Source organism: Gambusia affinis, linkage group LG08 (assembly GCF_019740435.1).
Source record: "Gambusia affinis linkage group LG08, SWU_Gaff_1.0, whole genome shotgun sequence".
NCBI classification, from domain to species: Eukaryota; Metazoa; Chordata; class Actinopteri; order Cyprinodontiformes; family Poeciliidae; genus Gambusia; species Gambusia affinis.
In genome coordinates, this window is record NC_057875.1 from 22,885,990 (window position 1) to 22,901,884 (window position 15,895).

Sequence of the window (15,895 nt, forward strand, 5' to 3'; positions counted from 1 at the left end):
GCTTCTGTCCTTCAAATCGGCTGTTTGTGATGCTGACATTTAGAAAGCCTCCGCTGTCACATAGTAACCATGACGAGCACGCGTCTGCCAATCGCAAGAAAACGAGATAAGAAATGTCACCCTCAACTTGTGCTGTGAGACTTGGTGACCTTTACCTCGCTGAAGCAGATACAGGCGAAACCATTAAGGCAGGACAGAACAACAGGACAGCAATAGAGCTGCAAAACTCATAGAGAAACATTTTAATATTAGTAGTCGATGTGCCTGGGTGCATTTCACCGTCGCAGCTAAATATTGTAGTTATATTTGATTCTGGAAGACATTTAGGCCCATTTTTGTGGATTTTTCATAATTTGTGGGGGTTTTGTACATTTACTCTGCGAACTTAATACCTCAAAACTCCTCAGTGTCTGTAATTAACGATATTTTGACAAAAATGAGCAAAAATTTCAATCGAAAATCTTTTATTGCTGCAAAGTTATTAAAAAACCATATGAACTGAAATGGTTCTTTGAACAACAAAGATTTTTATGTTTTTAATCTGTTATTTTCCTTAGTTTGTTGCAAAGAGCTGTGTAGCTATGTAGCTTTCCAGTGTTCAGGAACCTCTGTCACATTCCTCAAGCAGGCCGTTCAAATGTCTTCATTACTTTGAATACGGTACCCAACCCTCAACTTTATTATTTGCATCATAATCTTCTAATTCCTGTATATTTTATTTCAGAGAGAAAATAATTTTGTGGCATTGCTATGGCAGCACCCGTCGGCTTTTAAATTGCAGATTTGCAAATCAAGAACCGTTTTTTTATGTGCAGGGCTGCAACTAATGATTATTTTAGTAAATGATTATTCTACAGATTGTTTTGATGATGAATCGGATAAGAAGAATTCACACATTCTGCAGATTACCTTTAAAGTATTCCCCATAATATGTTGTTTTTGCCAGAAAATGGCTTTTTTTGAGTCTTTATGTCCAATTAGTTAATGATTATTTGAATAACGAATGAATCCGGTTAATCGTTTCACTAGTCATGTTCTTCCTCTTCTCAAAGCGGCTGCAGCTGCTGCTGCTGAATCCCCTGAAGGAGCTGTCCAACGTGTTACACGCCGACATTCGGCAGAAACAGCTGGAGTGCGTCCTTCAGATATTGCAGAGTCAGGGCGACAGCCTCGGCCCCGGCTGGCCCCTCGTGTTGGGCGTCATCGGAGCTATCCGCAACGATCAAGGGTAAGAGCAACAGACACGGCGGCAGGGGGTCGGCGTTTTACTGAGACAAACCTTTGACTCCTGTTCTTTTCTCAGCGAATCGTTGATCCGAACAGCCTTCCAGTGCCTGCAGTTGGTGGTGACCGACTTCCTCCCCACGATGCCTTGCGCGTGCCTCCAGATTGTGGTGGACGTGGCCGGAAGCTTCGGCCTTCAGAACCAGGAGCTCAACATCAGCCTTACTTCCATCGGCCTGCTGGTGAACTTTCACTCATCATTTCCCGCAGCCACGTTCGGTGAACGACGCGGTTCCTCGCGTCTTGACGAGGAGATAAATCCCCCTTTTTGTCCTCCGTTCCATTTTCATCCACAGTGGAACATTTCCGACTACTTCTTCCAAAGAGGGGAGGCCATCACCCTGGAGCTGGAGAGAGAGGAGGAGGCGCTGCAGAAGCAGGCGCTGGAGAAGGGCGAGACCTTGAACAGGCCGTTCCACCCCGCCCCTCCCTTCGACTGCCTGTGGTTGTGTTTGTACGCCAAGCTGGGCGAGCTGTGCTTCGACCCGCGGCCCGCTGTACGCAAAAGCGCTGGCCAGACGCTGTTCTCCACCATCGCCGCCCACGGGACCCTGCTGCAGCAGCCGACATGGCACATTGTGGTCTGGAAGGTAACATGCAGCAGGGCTTCCCCCAGTGTATTATATGTCCCCCGCCAGGCTAAGCGCTGTGTGTTTTTGTTTTTATTAAAAAACAAAAATCTCTGCACAGAGATCAGAACAACTCATCCCATGAAGCTCAGGCAACCAAAGCCGTCTTTGTGGCGCTTATTAAAAACTCAATAGACACGAATTGAAAGAGCCACTAAAGCCTCATGAATTAAACCTCCTGTTTGTCCCTCTACATCCAGCTGCCGAGATGCACCGTGCAGCGGGTCTAGCTCACCATGCAGAGCCGGTCCAATGTTGAATGAGGCCTTGTGCAGAATTTGATCCCTCTGGCTGCAAACATCAACACCACTAACAGCATTTCACCGTGGATTTAGTGAAATCTGGGAGAACGGGCCTAGTGTAATTGACCAAGCAGTCAAATGTAATTCTAATTTACTAAGATGCATTAATGAACAGCTAAAACCCAAAGATTGAACTGAAACCATCAGATTGTTGCTATTGTAGCAAACCAATCTAACAATGAAGATTTACAGATCGACTTGCCAGCTTATTAAAATCTTAAATTTAAGTCTTAAATAATTTAAAATTGTTTAAGTTATCGATGCTGAAACTATTAAATCAAATTTAGCAGCATTGACATTCTCTTAGTTCATTTATACCTTGAAGAAGAATCTGATCTTAAATTTGAAGCAAACGGATAAATTTTTTTTCCCTGTGATTGCCTCCTCTTTAGCATCTTTCTTTGGTATTTTAGGTTTTGTTCCACCTCCTGGACTGTGTGAGGACGTCGTCCACCACAGCAGACAAGGAGAAGATCGAGTCTGGGGGTGGGAACATCCTCATCCACCACTCTCGCGACACTGCCGAAAAGCAGTGGGCAGAGACGTGGGTGCTGACGCTAGCCGGCGTGGCTCGCATTTTCAACACGAGGCGGTATCTCCTCCAGCAACTGGGTGAGCCTGCAACAGATGCTGTGTACTTCGCAAAAGCCTCATATGAAAGTATTGGTGGTCTTCAGAAGTGTCTTGATACAACTTTTTCACTTCTGATACGATACCGATATTGAAGCTTTGTTTATCGACCGATACCGATATTGATCCAATACGATATCAACACAGATCAGACATTTTGTATTACTTATTTTGTTGTGTGGAACATTAGAAATCTAGTGATGTTATTAAACAGAGAACGATAGTTTTAGAATAAGTTACCTGTTTATTGTTAACCAATGGGTCTGTGTGCTGGATAGAAATGCTGGAGCGGACTAAATGCTGGGGCGGAGTGCTTCTGTCAGAGATTTTAGATGCAGGCCGATATAATCCCATGCACTTTTTTTATGGCTGATATCGGATCGGGACACCCCTAGGAATTGCAGCCACTTCCTGTTGGTTCTGATCGTCTGGCCGTGTTTCTGCAGGGGATTTCTTCGAGGCCTGGGAGGTTCTGTTGAACCACATCCAGTCGGCCGTCCTTAGTAAAAACAACGAGGTCTCGCTAGCCGCTCTCAAGAGCTTCCAAGAAATCCTGCAGATCGTCACGCCGGTCAGAGACTCGGACAAAGCAGGGGACGCGTTCGCCGCCATGGGCGTGCCCCCGGTTCTGATCGACCCGCTCTCCGCCTCCGGCCCCGGCAGACCCCTGGTGCGCTCAGACTCGCTGGTCGAGAGGCTGACGAGGTACAACGGCGCTGAGCTCCAGGCGCCGCCGCCGGGGGAGGAGTCCGCGCTGGAGGACTCGACGCTGTGGTGGTCGGCGTGGAACACATGGTACCGAGCGGGAACGGAGAGCACGAGGCCCCCCAGCGGCCCGGCCGAGAAGCTGGCCTTCATCCCGAGCCAGCCCTTCCTCACGGCGCTGATCCAGATTTTCCCGGCGCTCTACCAGCACATCAAAGCTAACTTCAGCATGGACGACCTGAAGAAGCTGGGAGTGATCCTGCACGGCGCCGTGTCTGTGCCTATAAGCAGCGACGCCTCGCCCTTCATCCTGCCTTCCTACACAGAGGCCACGCTCACCAGCCTGCAGGAAGCCGTGCTCACGGCTCTGGATGTGTTGCAGAAGGTACGGCGGCACGCGGGCGGGACGCTGCGGAATATTGTGTGAAATCTGAATTTTCTTGAATCTTTTCTGTTCTTTCATCAAAAGTTCCCTGCGACACTTTGCATCTCTGCTGCTAAACCTCAGTGGTGGGGAATATGGATTTCTAACTTTATCACGATAATTTGTGGCACTATTGTGAAAACACTTGAGATTGTGATTTAAAAAAAAATAATACTAATTACATATTTTGTAGATAACTGTGGTTGTGACTGCAGGAACAGAATTCAGTGCTACAAACACAAGTATAATTCTTGAAAATTATTCAGATTTACAGAGGCTCTTACTTTAAAAAGTCTGATTTATAAATACTGCACATATAATATGGATGCTTTTGCGAAACAAACAGTGGAGAAAATAGTAAAAATAACACTTCTGATTTTACTGTCAATTTTTATTTTTTTCTTCATCAAGAACTGAAATTTATAATAATAAATCAATATTCTTATAAGAAATTTTTCACGATAAATGATAAACAATGAGATAAATGCCCACCCCATACTAAACATGTACATCTGGTTTGGACATGTAGGGAATTCAACGTGTATCAAAAACACTAGAAATACTCTGAGCATGCAGAATTTGTAAATAAAATGTATAATTTTGCTTATTTATTTTGCTGTACATTTATGTCTACATGGAAAAAGATAACTCAATATGGGCACTATTTTTTTATGAGGGAGCCATGGCCCCCCCTGAGCCCCCAATTGTGGTCGCCACTGGGGTCAACCATGTTGTTTTTGTTTGGACATCCAATCAGTGATTCAATGATTTTGGAGGTGCTTAACTGAATTAGAGGGTCAATATAAGCTGTGTAGTTGTGGTTTTTTTTTTGTTTGTTTGTTTGTTTGGGGGGGTTCAAATTGGCTATACAGTTATTGATCGTATCAGTAAATATCAGTTATCAACCATAACAGCAATTGGATAGTGATATTGTCTGAAAATGTTCCTATCAGTGCATCCCTAATTGAATCCAAGTAGGCCATTGTTATTGCAATATTGTAAATTGTGCAACCCTAATTAGGGGTCATTATATGACTTTTCTTTTTTCTTTTTTTTTTTTGCCTCTCAAATCGAGGATTAAAAAAAAGAAAAAAAAAACAGTTAAAAGGTCTCTGAGTCAAAAAAGTAATGCTAGAAATGGTTTCAGCAGGGCAGGTTTTCAGAACCGCTTCGGGGGAAGATTGTTTGTTTGCATCATCTAATAAGCAGCCCTGCAGTGAATGTCAGCGGTGTTTGTTCCTCTCTTCCCTCCCCGCTGCAGGCCATCTGTGTGGGCCCCGAGAACCTGCAGGTCATGTACCCGGCCATCTTTGAGCAGCTGCTACTTTTCGTGGAGTTCTCCTGCAAGCCTCCTCAGTACGGCCGGGTGGAAACCAAACACGTGGCCAACGCTAAATACAACCAGGTACGACCTCCGACTCACCATGCCACCCCCACGCAGTTGTTCTGGATCTTTTTGTTTTTGTTCCATCAAAGGAGACTGAATATAATCCGACCTCCTATCCAATCAAACTATTCCTCACATGCTTATGGAGTATTTTCTTTAGAAGCTGTGAGCTATTTCTTTCTGAAAATTCCTCCCGCCTGCATAGATTTGGCTCCCAACATGCACATAGTTTAGTTTGTGTTGCCACTTTTCTTGAGTCTTTGAATGACTGTCAGAGAGATTGCAGTAGTTACAAAACATCTAATTGCAGCGTCTTTGTTTGCACGCTGGGAAGCAACAATTTCTCCTGTCAACAAGTTCTCAGACCTGAGGGACGCCGCGCGTTATCTGCACAGAATGATGTCAACCGTTGTGATTTGAAACCCAAACAATATGCCGAGAAAAATGCTTGCAGAAGATAATGTGCTGTGTGTTACCCACCGGATTCACGACCGGAGACAATTGAGGTGCCCAATCCGCCCACAAAATGAATAAAATCTTTTACTCGTGCAAATAAGAGAAGTTTAAAAGCTGGGTTTACACCTTTAGGATGCTTTATTGATGGATGGCTGATTTGAAACATTTGGCAGATGGCTTCACGTTGGCCCCAGAAAGATATGCTATGATGTCATCATTTTTCATATATGAGCGTTAAAATTTTTAAAATCCAACAATACTCCAAAAAAACACCACATCTGAAAGGAGCCAGAGAGTTTAATTACATGCAGGATACCATAAAAAAGCTTCTATTGTTTTGTAGGCCGCCCCAAAATTTGGGGCTCTGGGCTACTGCCAGTTTCTAATTTCTAATCCAGATTGGATTTAATTTGGATGTTGATGAAAGATGTTCAAATATCCAACTCTACAGTCAACGTTATGTTCTGCAAAAGTATTCACGTCACCGTTATCTTTTTGACATTTTGTCCTACTAAGATCAGATCCTGCATGGATTCTGTGTGATTAAGTAACACAAAGCAGTTCATGATGTGGTTTTCACATTTTTACACACACACACACACACACACACACACACACACACACACACACACAATGGTTTAGCTTATAGTTGTCAAACTTTAAATATATTATCCCAGTGGTTTAATCAGAAATTCTACCAGTCAGCCAGCAGATGGCAGAAGCGCTGCTAATACTACAAATCCCAGAATGCTCTGCTGGTGCCACAGATTTAACTTTTGATTCCATTTGTGTGTAAAGTATCATACTTTGTTTGCTCCATCATTGATGTGTAAACAAACTGAAGGACTTTCTTTTTTTTATGTTTACACTTTTGACAGTTATGATCATATCTGAATAGGAGGGTAAACTGTATGTTTTTTTGTTGGTTTTTTTTGCCTCGCATATCGAAGATATCGTCCACATCCATAGACATGAATAAATAGACGCCTCATAGAGCGGGTCGGCCCGTTGCTGTGATACGGCACAGAGTCCGCCATATTGGATGTGGTCTATGTGCTAGTAAGCTAATGCAAGTAAATGGACCGAACTTCAAAAAGTGCCGTTCTACAAAGTATTTTAAGTTAATACTTGTCATTGACACATTTTCTCACTCACACTAATATATTTGGTAATCAAATAAATGACTAAAGACAGAGTTTCTAACTTTTGATGTGATTATTTAATTGTTTTGGGGGATTTGTGAATAAAGAGCACAATGTTTTTATTTAGGGTTAGAAATGATTCTGATTATTTTTATATTGACATTGAAGAACAGACACACACACTTTTACAGTGTTTTATTAAAGAACATATTTACATGATCCAAAAGTGTAATAGGAAATACATATATTCTTCCTTCACAATCAGAAAAAAATAAATGTTCAGCATGTTGGGGCTCTGACTCGTAGCATCTTTATAGCGTAGCTGAATACCGGCATTGTGAAGCCGAGCTGTGAAACAGACTGAAGAACAGCAGCTCTGATCCCAACTGACCTTTCCTCTCAAAGTCCCCTGGTTTTTAATGCACTTCCCCTCTAACGGCGGTTTCTCATCAACTCTCTCTCATTAGAAAACACAGTATGAAAACGTTAGCTACGCTAACAATCAGTGGTTACTTCGAGCCATTTTAGCTACACAGGAAATATTTCTCGGTTGTTTAGAAGTGAGTTTCTGGCTGCAAAGTCAAGTAATTCTGCTCCTTCATCCTTACCTGTGAAAGGTAATGTGAACGAATCCGGTTTGTATTGTAATATGGTTGAAACAAGTCCACACAGTACATGACCTAGGGAGCTCCGATCGCTCTGCTGCCACATTCAAGATGGCGGCGACGTAACGCAATGAGGCGTCTATGTATTCATGTCTTTGGTCCATACCAGCTTATCCTTGACGCCTGGTGCTTAATGTTATTTATTTTGACCCTTAGATATAAATTAAGGGTTTTCAAACAAAAATACACAAAGTCTAGAGTGAAATATTTTGGTGCCTCACATAAAATTCCAACTAAATAACTTTGACTGTTTTGGTTGTAAAGCAGCAAAGTTTTGAAAAGACATTGGACGTTATTTATGATTCCTCACACTTTTGTCTGATTGGCTCCAATATCCCTGACTGATTCTGCCCCCACCGACAAACCTCCCCACTCCAAAAAAAAAAAAAAAAAAAATCATTACATTAAATTTTCTATAAAGTCAACTCCTCTGCTTCAAAGCAGCCGGTTAATTTCAGTCTTTTTCTCATTCTGTTTCTCGGACCCGCTCACTGCGGATAACCAATTTTAGATCCAGCTGTTTGCACCGGTGAGTTTCTTTATCTGCCTCTAGCCCCGCCACCCCACCCCCCCACCCTCCTCCACCCTGCCCGCCTCCCTCATCTATAGAGGCACTAAGCTGACCGGTGACGAGCTCCCCTCTGCGGCAGACGAGGAACCGGGCCGCACGGTGTTTTCTCCCGTGTCTCATCTGCGTCTCACACTCACTCCATGCTGCCCTCCGCCTCCTCCACCCCTCTCTGCCTGCCACTAACTGGTGGTTGCGCCTCTGTGTGCACCGTTCATGTGGAGTTCATTTTTCAGTTGACTTTGTGATTTTTGGTCATTTTTTTTTTTTCTTTTTTTTTTACACAAATGTGGCTCTCTTTGTTTCTTAAAGGCACACTTTGATGATTTGACTCTAACATCATGGGGCAAAACTAACAGCGGTCTGATAGCAGCGGTAAAGTTTCCTCCTTCCTGCTTAAAGTGTGCCTTTAAATCACGCTTTCAGTGTTGCCGGATTTTGAAGAGGGAATGTTTTCTTCCTGATTTTAGATTTTCAGGTTAATGTAAAATGTTTTTATTCTTTTTTTGCCTCCACAGGCAGAGTGGGTTGCCTTAAACTACGTGCCCTTTGCTGAGCGCTCCTTGGAGGTGGTGGTGGACCTTTACCATAAAACGGCGTGCCACAAAGCTGTCATCAACGAGAAGGTTCTGCAGAATATCATCAAGGTATTTATGCTGAGTAAATCTGAGCCAAAATGTGAATGTTAAGAAGTACAGTCAAAGAAATTCATTCATAAAATCCATAGACAGTTTTACAAGTTCTGACTTCTCACAGGAACGATAGCAAAGCCATTTTCATTTAGCTTTATGGTGTACGTTTCTTTTAAGATTATTATGCAGAATAGTTTCAATAAGGAGGTAATTTAGTTTTGTACCAGATATGATGCTGTTAAGTCGTTTTTGTGGGATTACAGTAACTTGCCAGTTTGTGCAGACATAAAGTTTCAAGAAGAACTGATTTGTTAATTCCACACGTCGTCTGCAGGCAGAACCGGGACTTTAATGTTGAAGTATCCAACCTTTGAAAAGTGGCTAGTGGTTTTCTCTGTTCTGTTTTGCAAAGATAAAAATGCATTTTTCTCTTCAGAACTCGCTGTTGTTCTGCTGCAAACCAAAGAAATAAATGAAAGTTTAAACTAGATCTCCAGTGTTTCGGGGTAACTCTATCTGAAGAACATTTTTCTGCCTTAATTGAAGGCAATTTTGATGAAAAGGGGGGAGGGGAGTCACTAAGTCCGTTTTCTTTTTCTTCTCCTCTTTGTTGATTTTGCAAAAACATGTGTGCAAAACTAAACATGGATGAGTAAATAAATAATTAAATGGTTCTTGTTTTCACATCCTACATGCTTTTGAGATGCTAATCAGCTGCTCCCAGTTGTTAAAAAATAAATAAAAATACCTTGTTGCCACGGTTGCACATCATAATCAACTATCTGCAAGTAAAAACGTCAGAGCAAAAATTCTGCCAGTTCCACAGAAACCAGAGAAACCAGCATCCATAAAAGCAACAAAAACACAGACAAACGTCAGAACAAACGCAGCAGAGCTGCTCTTAGATTTCCCCGGATAAGGAAGTTTTATACATTTCCTCATGATCGTTCTTCAAATAATGTTCATAAGATTAACAATTTTTTTATTCTCTTCTCCTTTTTAAGACTTTAAGAATGCCGCTGGGTTTGAAGTACGCCTGTCCGTCGGAGAGCACCTGGAAGCTCGCCGTGTCGTCTCTGCTCAAGGTGCTGTCCATCGGGTTGCCTGTTGCGCGCCAGCATGCCTCGTCCGGGAAGTTCGACACCATGTGGCCGGAGTTGGCCAACGCCTTTGAAGACTTTCTTTTCACCAAAAGGTAAAACCTCGGTGACGCATGCGGCCGGTTTCAGAATGCGCTCGCGGGGCGCCAACTGTTTCTGTGTTTTTCTTCTTCAGCTCCCCCCCAGATAATCTGTCCATTCAGGAGTTTCAGCAGAACGAATCGATCGATGTCGAGGTATTTTGTCCGTTCGAGCGTTCAGTGACGTATCTCGGAAACGTTTTCGCTTCTGTTGTTTTTGCCTCCATCCCCTTATATCGTCATGATCTCCTTCCTTTCAGGTGGTCCAGTTGATCAGCACAGAGATTTTACCATTTGCCAATTTCATCCCCAAAGACTTTGTTGGTCAGATCATGACTATGCTCAACAGGGGTTCCATTCACTCCCAGGCTCCCTCGTTCACAGGTAAAATTAAGGCTGTTTTCACGCCTGGTGGTCCGGTAGGCTCGGTTCGTTTGGGGACTAAAATTGCAACATTTATTACATTTTCAGCTGGTGTGATTCACTTTCACGCTGCACTGTGTAAAATGAACCAAGCACTTTCAAAAACCTGAGGCATCAAGAGGTACTGAAGGAAACCACACAAAAACCTAAACTATGTAAACAACAATGGAGTGGTGTCGGATTTCAGCTGGTGTAGCACTTCTCTAGCGCTAAACATGCGTATTGGATTGGTTGTATTTACCCAGAATGCCCTGCACTGTAGTCCACTTTCTGCTTTTGGAGTGGTCTCCGGTCCGCTAGGTGTTCAGATATGGATTCGAACCACACCAGAGTCCCTGGAATCAAACCAAGACCTAGCTTTTTATGTGGACTAGCATTTGCTGTTTTAGCCTGCATCAGAGTTCGATTGCGCGTTCACACCTCCCCAAACAAACCGGACTTTCTGGACAAATGAACTAGAGTTGAATGAAAGTGGCTGAAGTGTCGCAAAAGGATCGCGGTCGGCTTAACTCTGTAGATACTAACGTGGCTTTTCTTTCCGCAGAGGCTGAGATAGATGTGCGGATGCGGGAAGAGTTTTCGAAGGTGTGCTTTGAGACGTTGCTCCAGTTTTCCTTCAGCAACAAGGTGTCCACCCCTCAGGAGGGCTACATCTCTCGCATGGCGCTCTCCGTGCTCCTCAAGAGGGCCCAGGACGTCCTCCGACGCTACGTGGAGGACGAGCGGTTGAGCGGACGCTGTCCCTTACCGAGGTATGTCTGTACGCTCTGTCACAGCCGCCACGTTTCCATCGACCATAAAATTGCGTAAATCAAAAGTACAGAAATAAATTTGCTTAATGGAGACGCGCCCAATTTAAAGAAAACATTTTTTGCTAAAAAGTTTTTCTCACTAGAATGAGATGGGTTTTTTTTTTTTGGATGTGTTGAGATTTGGCAGAACTGCAAGTACAACTGGTGGTAAAGACAAAGAAGATGCCAGGAAGTGGTAGGAGGATGATAGTGCAGCAAGTTTTTAATGACTTACCGTTTGGAGAATTGGAAAAATTCTGTTTCTCATTAAATAGACACACTGCAATTGCAAAATTGTTGGAATGTCGGCAAAGTTTTGCAACATTTTGTGGTGAAAATCTAGCCAATCACAAACTCTGGGCATTTTTTTTGGATTTATCAACTAGACCAGCTGTAACTTTTTCCACGCTCATCAACCAAAGAATACCATAAATTTACTTTGCTGTATTACTCTCTCTTTTTTTTCCCTCTTTCAGGCAGCAAGTGACGGAGATTATCTTCGTTTTGAAAGCTATAAGCACTTTGATGGACTCGCTTAAAAAGACTCAGCCAGAAAACGGTGTGTTCCTCACCGTACCTGGAGAAATCCCTCCACTTTCTGCTCATTAATCTTTTTTCTTCTTTTTCCCTTCACGCAGTGGATGGCAACACGTGGGCTCAGGTGATCGCTCTGTATCCCACGCTAGTAGAGTGCATTACCTGCTCTTCGTCCGAGGTGAGCGCGGCCCTGAAGGAGGCCCTGGGGCCCTTTAAAGACTTTATGCAGCCACCCGTCTCCAAAGTCCAGAACGGAGAGTCCTGACCGGATTTACACTCCCTGTTTTTATAATAATGAAGAAATCTTGAATCTGGACTCTTATCCCGGGGTGCTTCACAAGTGCTTGGACATGAACTCCATTTATGACGACGCGAAGCAGAACCCCACAGAGAAGGCCGGACGACTCCAGACTTAATATGCATCATTGTGTGCTTTTCATATGAGCTAATGACACTTAAACCCCTCCGCCTCCATTCACCTTCAGGCTGGCAGCAGCTGCCTGTCGACTACAAAAATAAAAAGAGAAAGTTGCAGTGTTGCTCTTGGGTTTGGTTTGGTTTGTTTTGTTCTTCCGACTGTACAGCGATTATGTTCTTAAGGAAAAGAAAGTCAGAAACTGATCGTACAAATGGAAAAACCCAGATTTAATTTGTTTTTCCACCATTTCCAGCAATGAAGTTCTTTCAAAATGTTATGCAAATAAAAAGAAAGAAAAAAAAATCCCCTAAATCTTTTAACATTCCATGTCACCATCAGCCAGCTGTCTGCAAAGGGATGTACATGACTGTGTAAAATAAACGGGACATTTCTCCAATCAGCTGTCTGCTTCATTACAGGGCATGCTCAGGGAAACAGTTCATCTGTTTGCTACACATTTCTTCTATATATAGATAAATACTAATGTTTGGTGGGGGGCGAATACTTTTTATTCAGGGCTACAAATATGTTGTGGTGCAAATACTTTTGGGGTGTGAATACTTTATGTTTGTGGTTTGAATACTTTTTTCCCCAGGGTATGAATACTTTTCACACAGAGGCTATTTTGCGGAGTCGATACGTTCGCAGGATAACAAGTTTACAAAAAATTAATAAGTCACTATTTCTACTATGTGTGCAGTTGGATTGAAGACGTGACAATAAGCACAAGAGTCAAACTCCTCGGCGGAGTGCAAATTAAAGCGTCGGGCGGCCCTCGCAGCTCAGCGCCGCTCCGGCGTCATAGCAACCGCGGGGTGGAGGGGGGGGGGACCGCCGCCCGCTCGCCACAGCAGACTCCGCACGGTTCCCGCACCTGTCAGCCAAGCGATGCACTTTGATGAGATCAGCAGTGCTCCCTGATGATGCACCAAAAATCTGGTGCCGACTGGCTGTTGTGGTGAGGAGAAATGAGTGATGGGGATATTCTAGGGGGCGCAGTGGAGTCACGTTACAATTCGACGCTATTGGGCCATTAAGAGGTGAACAAAGGTCATACATATCCATGCATGTGTGATTTAGGGACAATCTAGGCGTATGGTGAGGGATGGCAATTTGCCATTTGGCCACAGCCAGCATTGACAGAGTTAATCATTGTCATTTTATGTCACTTGGCACAGGATTAAACCCATAGGAATCATAGAGTAAAAGTAAGACATACCATAGAAAAAACAGGTGACTTCCTGTTGGAGGGGGGCTAAGGTGATGTCATCAATTGACCATCACAATGTGATCAGGACTGGTCTGATGCAGCTGTGATCTTGCAATCCAAAATGGCCGACTTCCTGTTGGATTTGGACCATGGCTCCAAGAGACATTTTTGTAGGTCCTGACAAGATACACATGTGTACCAAGTTTCATAATTGTATGTTAAAGCATGGCTTGGAGCTGATCATTTAAAATATTCTACAATATTTATTTAAAATATTCTAGTTCTAGAATCGAGGAACCACTTGAATACAAACCTGACAGACATGAACAGGAAGTAGACTAAGAGATTTTAAAACCAAACACGCTAATCTAAAGATCCTCAAGAACAGATGAGAAACGTCAATTGTCATTTAGCAACCAGCACATTCAGGGTTCCGGTAGCTGCTCTGACAAGATAAGACTACATTCACCTTTTTAGGTGTTTAATTTAAACCAATGCACTGAATGTCTAACAAGCTGTGTGCAGTACAGTGGGTGTGGTGACCCCCTTTATTCCACACAAGCAGAGGGGATTAACATACATTTTGAAAAGGAACCACGTTTGCAGCTTCATGGCCTCCTCTGAACTCTGGGAGCCGGAGCTCGGTCTCCCATCGACAGGTCACATGAGGGGAAGTGAGCACGAGGAGGAGGATGAGGGCAGGTCTGCCTGGGCGGGGTTTCCCTCCCAGTTCAAGTGTGCGGCTCAGTAGAGGACAGAAGCAGGAGTGCGCGGATATCTTCGACTGCAAGGGATTTTCGAGACTGCTCGACTTTTTTTTTTTTTTTCCTTTTCTCTCTTCTTAAATTTTTGACGGCGTCCTGCTTTTTTTTAGGCCACGTTACTGGCTGAGGTAGTAGTTTGTGCTGTTGGTTGGGTTGAGACACTGCCCGCTATGGAGATGACTGCGCAAGCTACTGCCTTGCCAGTGCTGGTGCCTCCGCTTCGGCCGAAGGACGAACAGAAAGTCCCCGCATCTCTTAACGCCGTCAGCGGGTCTCCCCAGGTAACACACCCCGCTGAAACTCGCAGGGTTTTTAATTCATGTAAAATAAAAACAATAATAATAAGGAATTTAACTGTTTTTGTGTTGTTTCTTTTTTTTTCTTCATCTCAGAACTGTGTCGTGTTTCTCACTGTCACGTGTTTATTGATAATAAAAAAAAGTACGAAAGAAAAACCCACAAGAACTCTGTCTTATGTAGTTTTTCATCTTTCCTCGTGTAAATTCAAGTATTTTTTCTAATTGTATTAAATGTAATATTATGGAGGGAGTATTTGTTCTGGTTTCCAGCCCCACGCGCGGCGGCTGCACCGTGTGGGAATGAGGCATGTAGGTCAGCAGTGACGTGGCTCGCGCTTCCCACTGAGGTGTCCCACAATACATCTGCTCTCCCCGGGTGTCCTTTGTTGTCAGCGCTGCTGTTGCTGCCGCCGCTGCTGCTGCATACCATCACCGTCAGGGCGGAGTGAGCGGCGCTCAATCACTAAATCCACTCCGACTCCCATAATAACCCGCTCAGATCTGAACGCGTCTTGCCTCGGTGGGTCTCCAGAATCCCCACCACCCAAAAACAACCAACAGCTCCAGTAAAAGTGACCTGACCCCACCTATTCCCCCTCAGTTGAGCAGGAAGCAGCTCCGCTGTTAACCTCTGGGACCCTCCCTTTGCTGCCCAGCAGCATCCAGCCGCTCATTGGTCCGCTGACGGGGGTGGGGAGCGGGACGTGCGAGGAGCTTTGATTGGCTTGAAGCCTGAGTCGATGATTCCTGGAAAAGGAGGGGGAGAGGGGGGGCTGCTTTCTTGAGTAAAAAGACCCTCGCAGAGGAAGGATGATTCCTGCTTTGACCTTCCAAGAGGAGCAACTGTGAAATATTCATGAGTTCCCTCTTGATATGATGGTTGTGTTCGTCCCGGGAGGGGCTCCGCTCTCCTCTCTGGGCCCACCAGCGTCTCTGTGCTGAAACTGCAAATAAATCCTACTGTAAAGGAGCTCATGCTTGCTGCAAGCTGGAGCCACGTTTTCTGCTTTCTTTCTTGTTTGTTTGTTTGTTTATGATTGCAGCTCCTCCCTTTAAGAACAAGACTGGGTGTTTTTAGTGATGTTGCGTAAATGTCCAACAGGTTTCTCTCATGTGAATAATGCAGGTGCTCTGGGTGTTGGTCTCACATTCCAGCTGTAAACGGATCAGCGAGCTGCACCTGAGCCGTGCTGCACATAAATCACACGTATTGTAGGCATTGCGGCAAGAGACGTCGTGCATTTTACTTAGATTTTCTGTGAAAGACCAACACTAAGTTGGGAGGGGGGATGTTTTTCAGCAAATAACTCAAAAAATAAAGGGTGTGTTTCTCTATGACGCCTCCTTTATCATGACAAGTGTTTATCTAATGGGGCCACTGTCAATCTGAGACTGATCAGTGTGCATAAGTCTACATTTCTGTTCTTGGAAAAAAATAAATATATATAT

The 15,895-nt window shown here is 44.0% G+C and overlaps 1 protein-coding gene and 1 long non-coding RNA gene across 9 annotated transcripts in view; both read left to right on the plus strand.

Moving 5' to 3' along the window:
* The window catches only part of mon2 (MON2 homolog, regulator of endosome-to-Golgi trafficking), a 37,617-nt gene extending 25,047 nt beyond the window's left edge, over positions 1-12,570 (plus strand). For 4 of the 8 annotated variants that reach the window (XM_044123973.1, XM_044123974.1, XM_044123976.1 and 1 more), the window contains 14 exons: positions 1,053-1,228; positions 1,304-1,466; positions 1,581-1,874; positions 2,629-2,827; positions 3,292-3,935; positions 5,236-5,379; positions 8,136-8,153; positions 8,711-8,839; positions 9,829-10,019; positions 10,100-10,160; positions 10,265-10,388; positions 10,972-11,179; positions 11,695-11,777; positions 11,857-12,570. In XM_044123973.1, the coding sequence (XP_043979908.1) occupies positions 1,053-1,228; positions 1,304-1,466; positions 1,581-1,874; positions 2,629-2,827; positions 3,292-3,935; positions 5,236-5,379; positions 8,136-8,153; positions 8,711-8,839; positions 9,829-10,019; positions 10,100-10,160; positions 10,265-10,388; positions 10,972-11,179; positions 11,695-11,777; positions 11,857-12,020 (2,598 nt within the window). In that variant the 3' untranslated portion in view covers positions 12,021-12,570. The other 4 variants (XM_044123977.1, XM_044123978.1, XM_044123979.1 and 1 more) reach the window with 2 other exon arrangements.
* Positions 12,571-14,089: 1,519 nt separating this feature from the next.
* LOC122835460 lies at positions 14,090-14,606 on the plus strand. The gene is made up of 2 exons (XR_006371312.1): positions 14,090-14,428; positions 14,540-14,606. It is a non-coding gene; the product is annotated as an uncharacterized LOC122835460 (long non-coding RNA).
* The last annotated feature ends 1,289 nt before the right edge of the window (positions 14,607-15,895 follow it).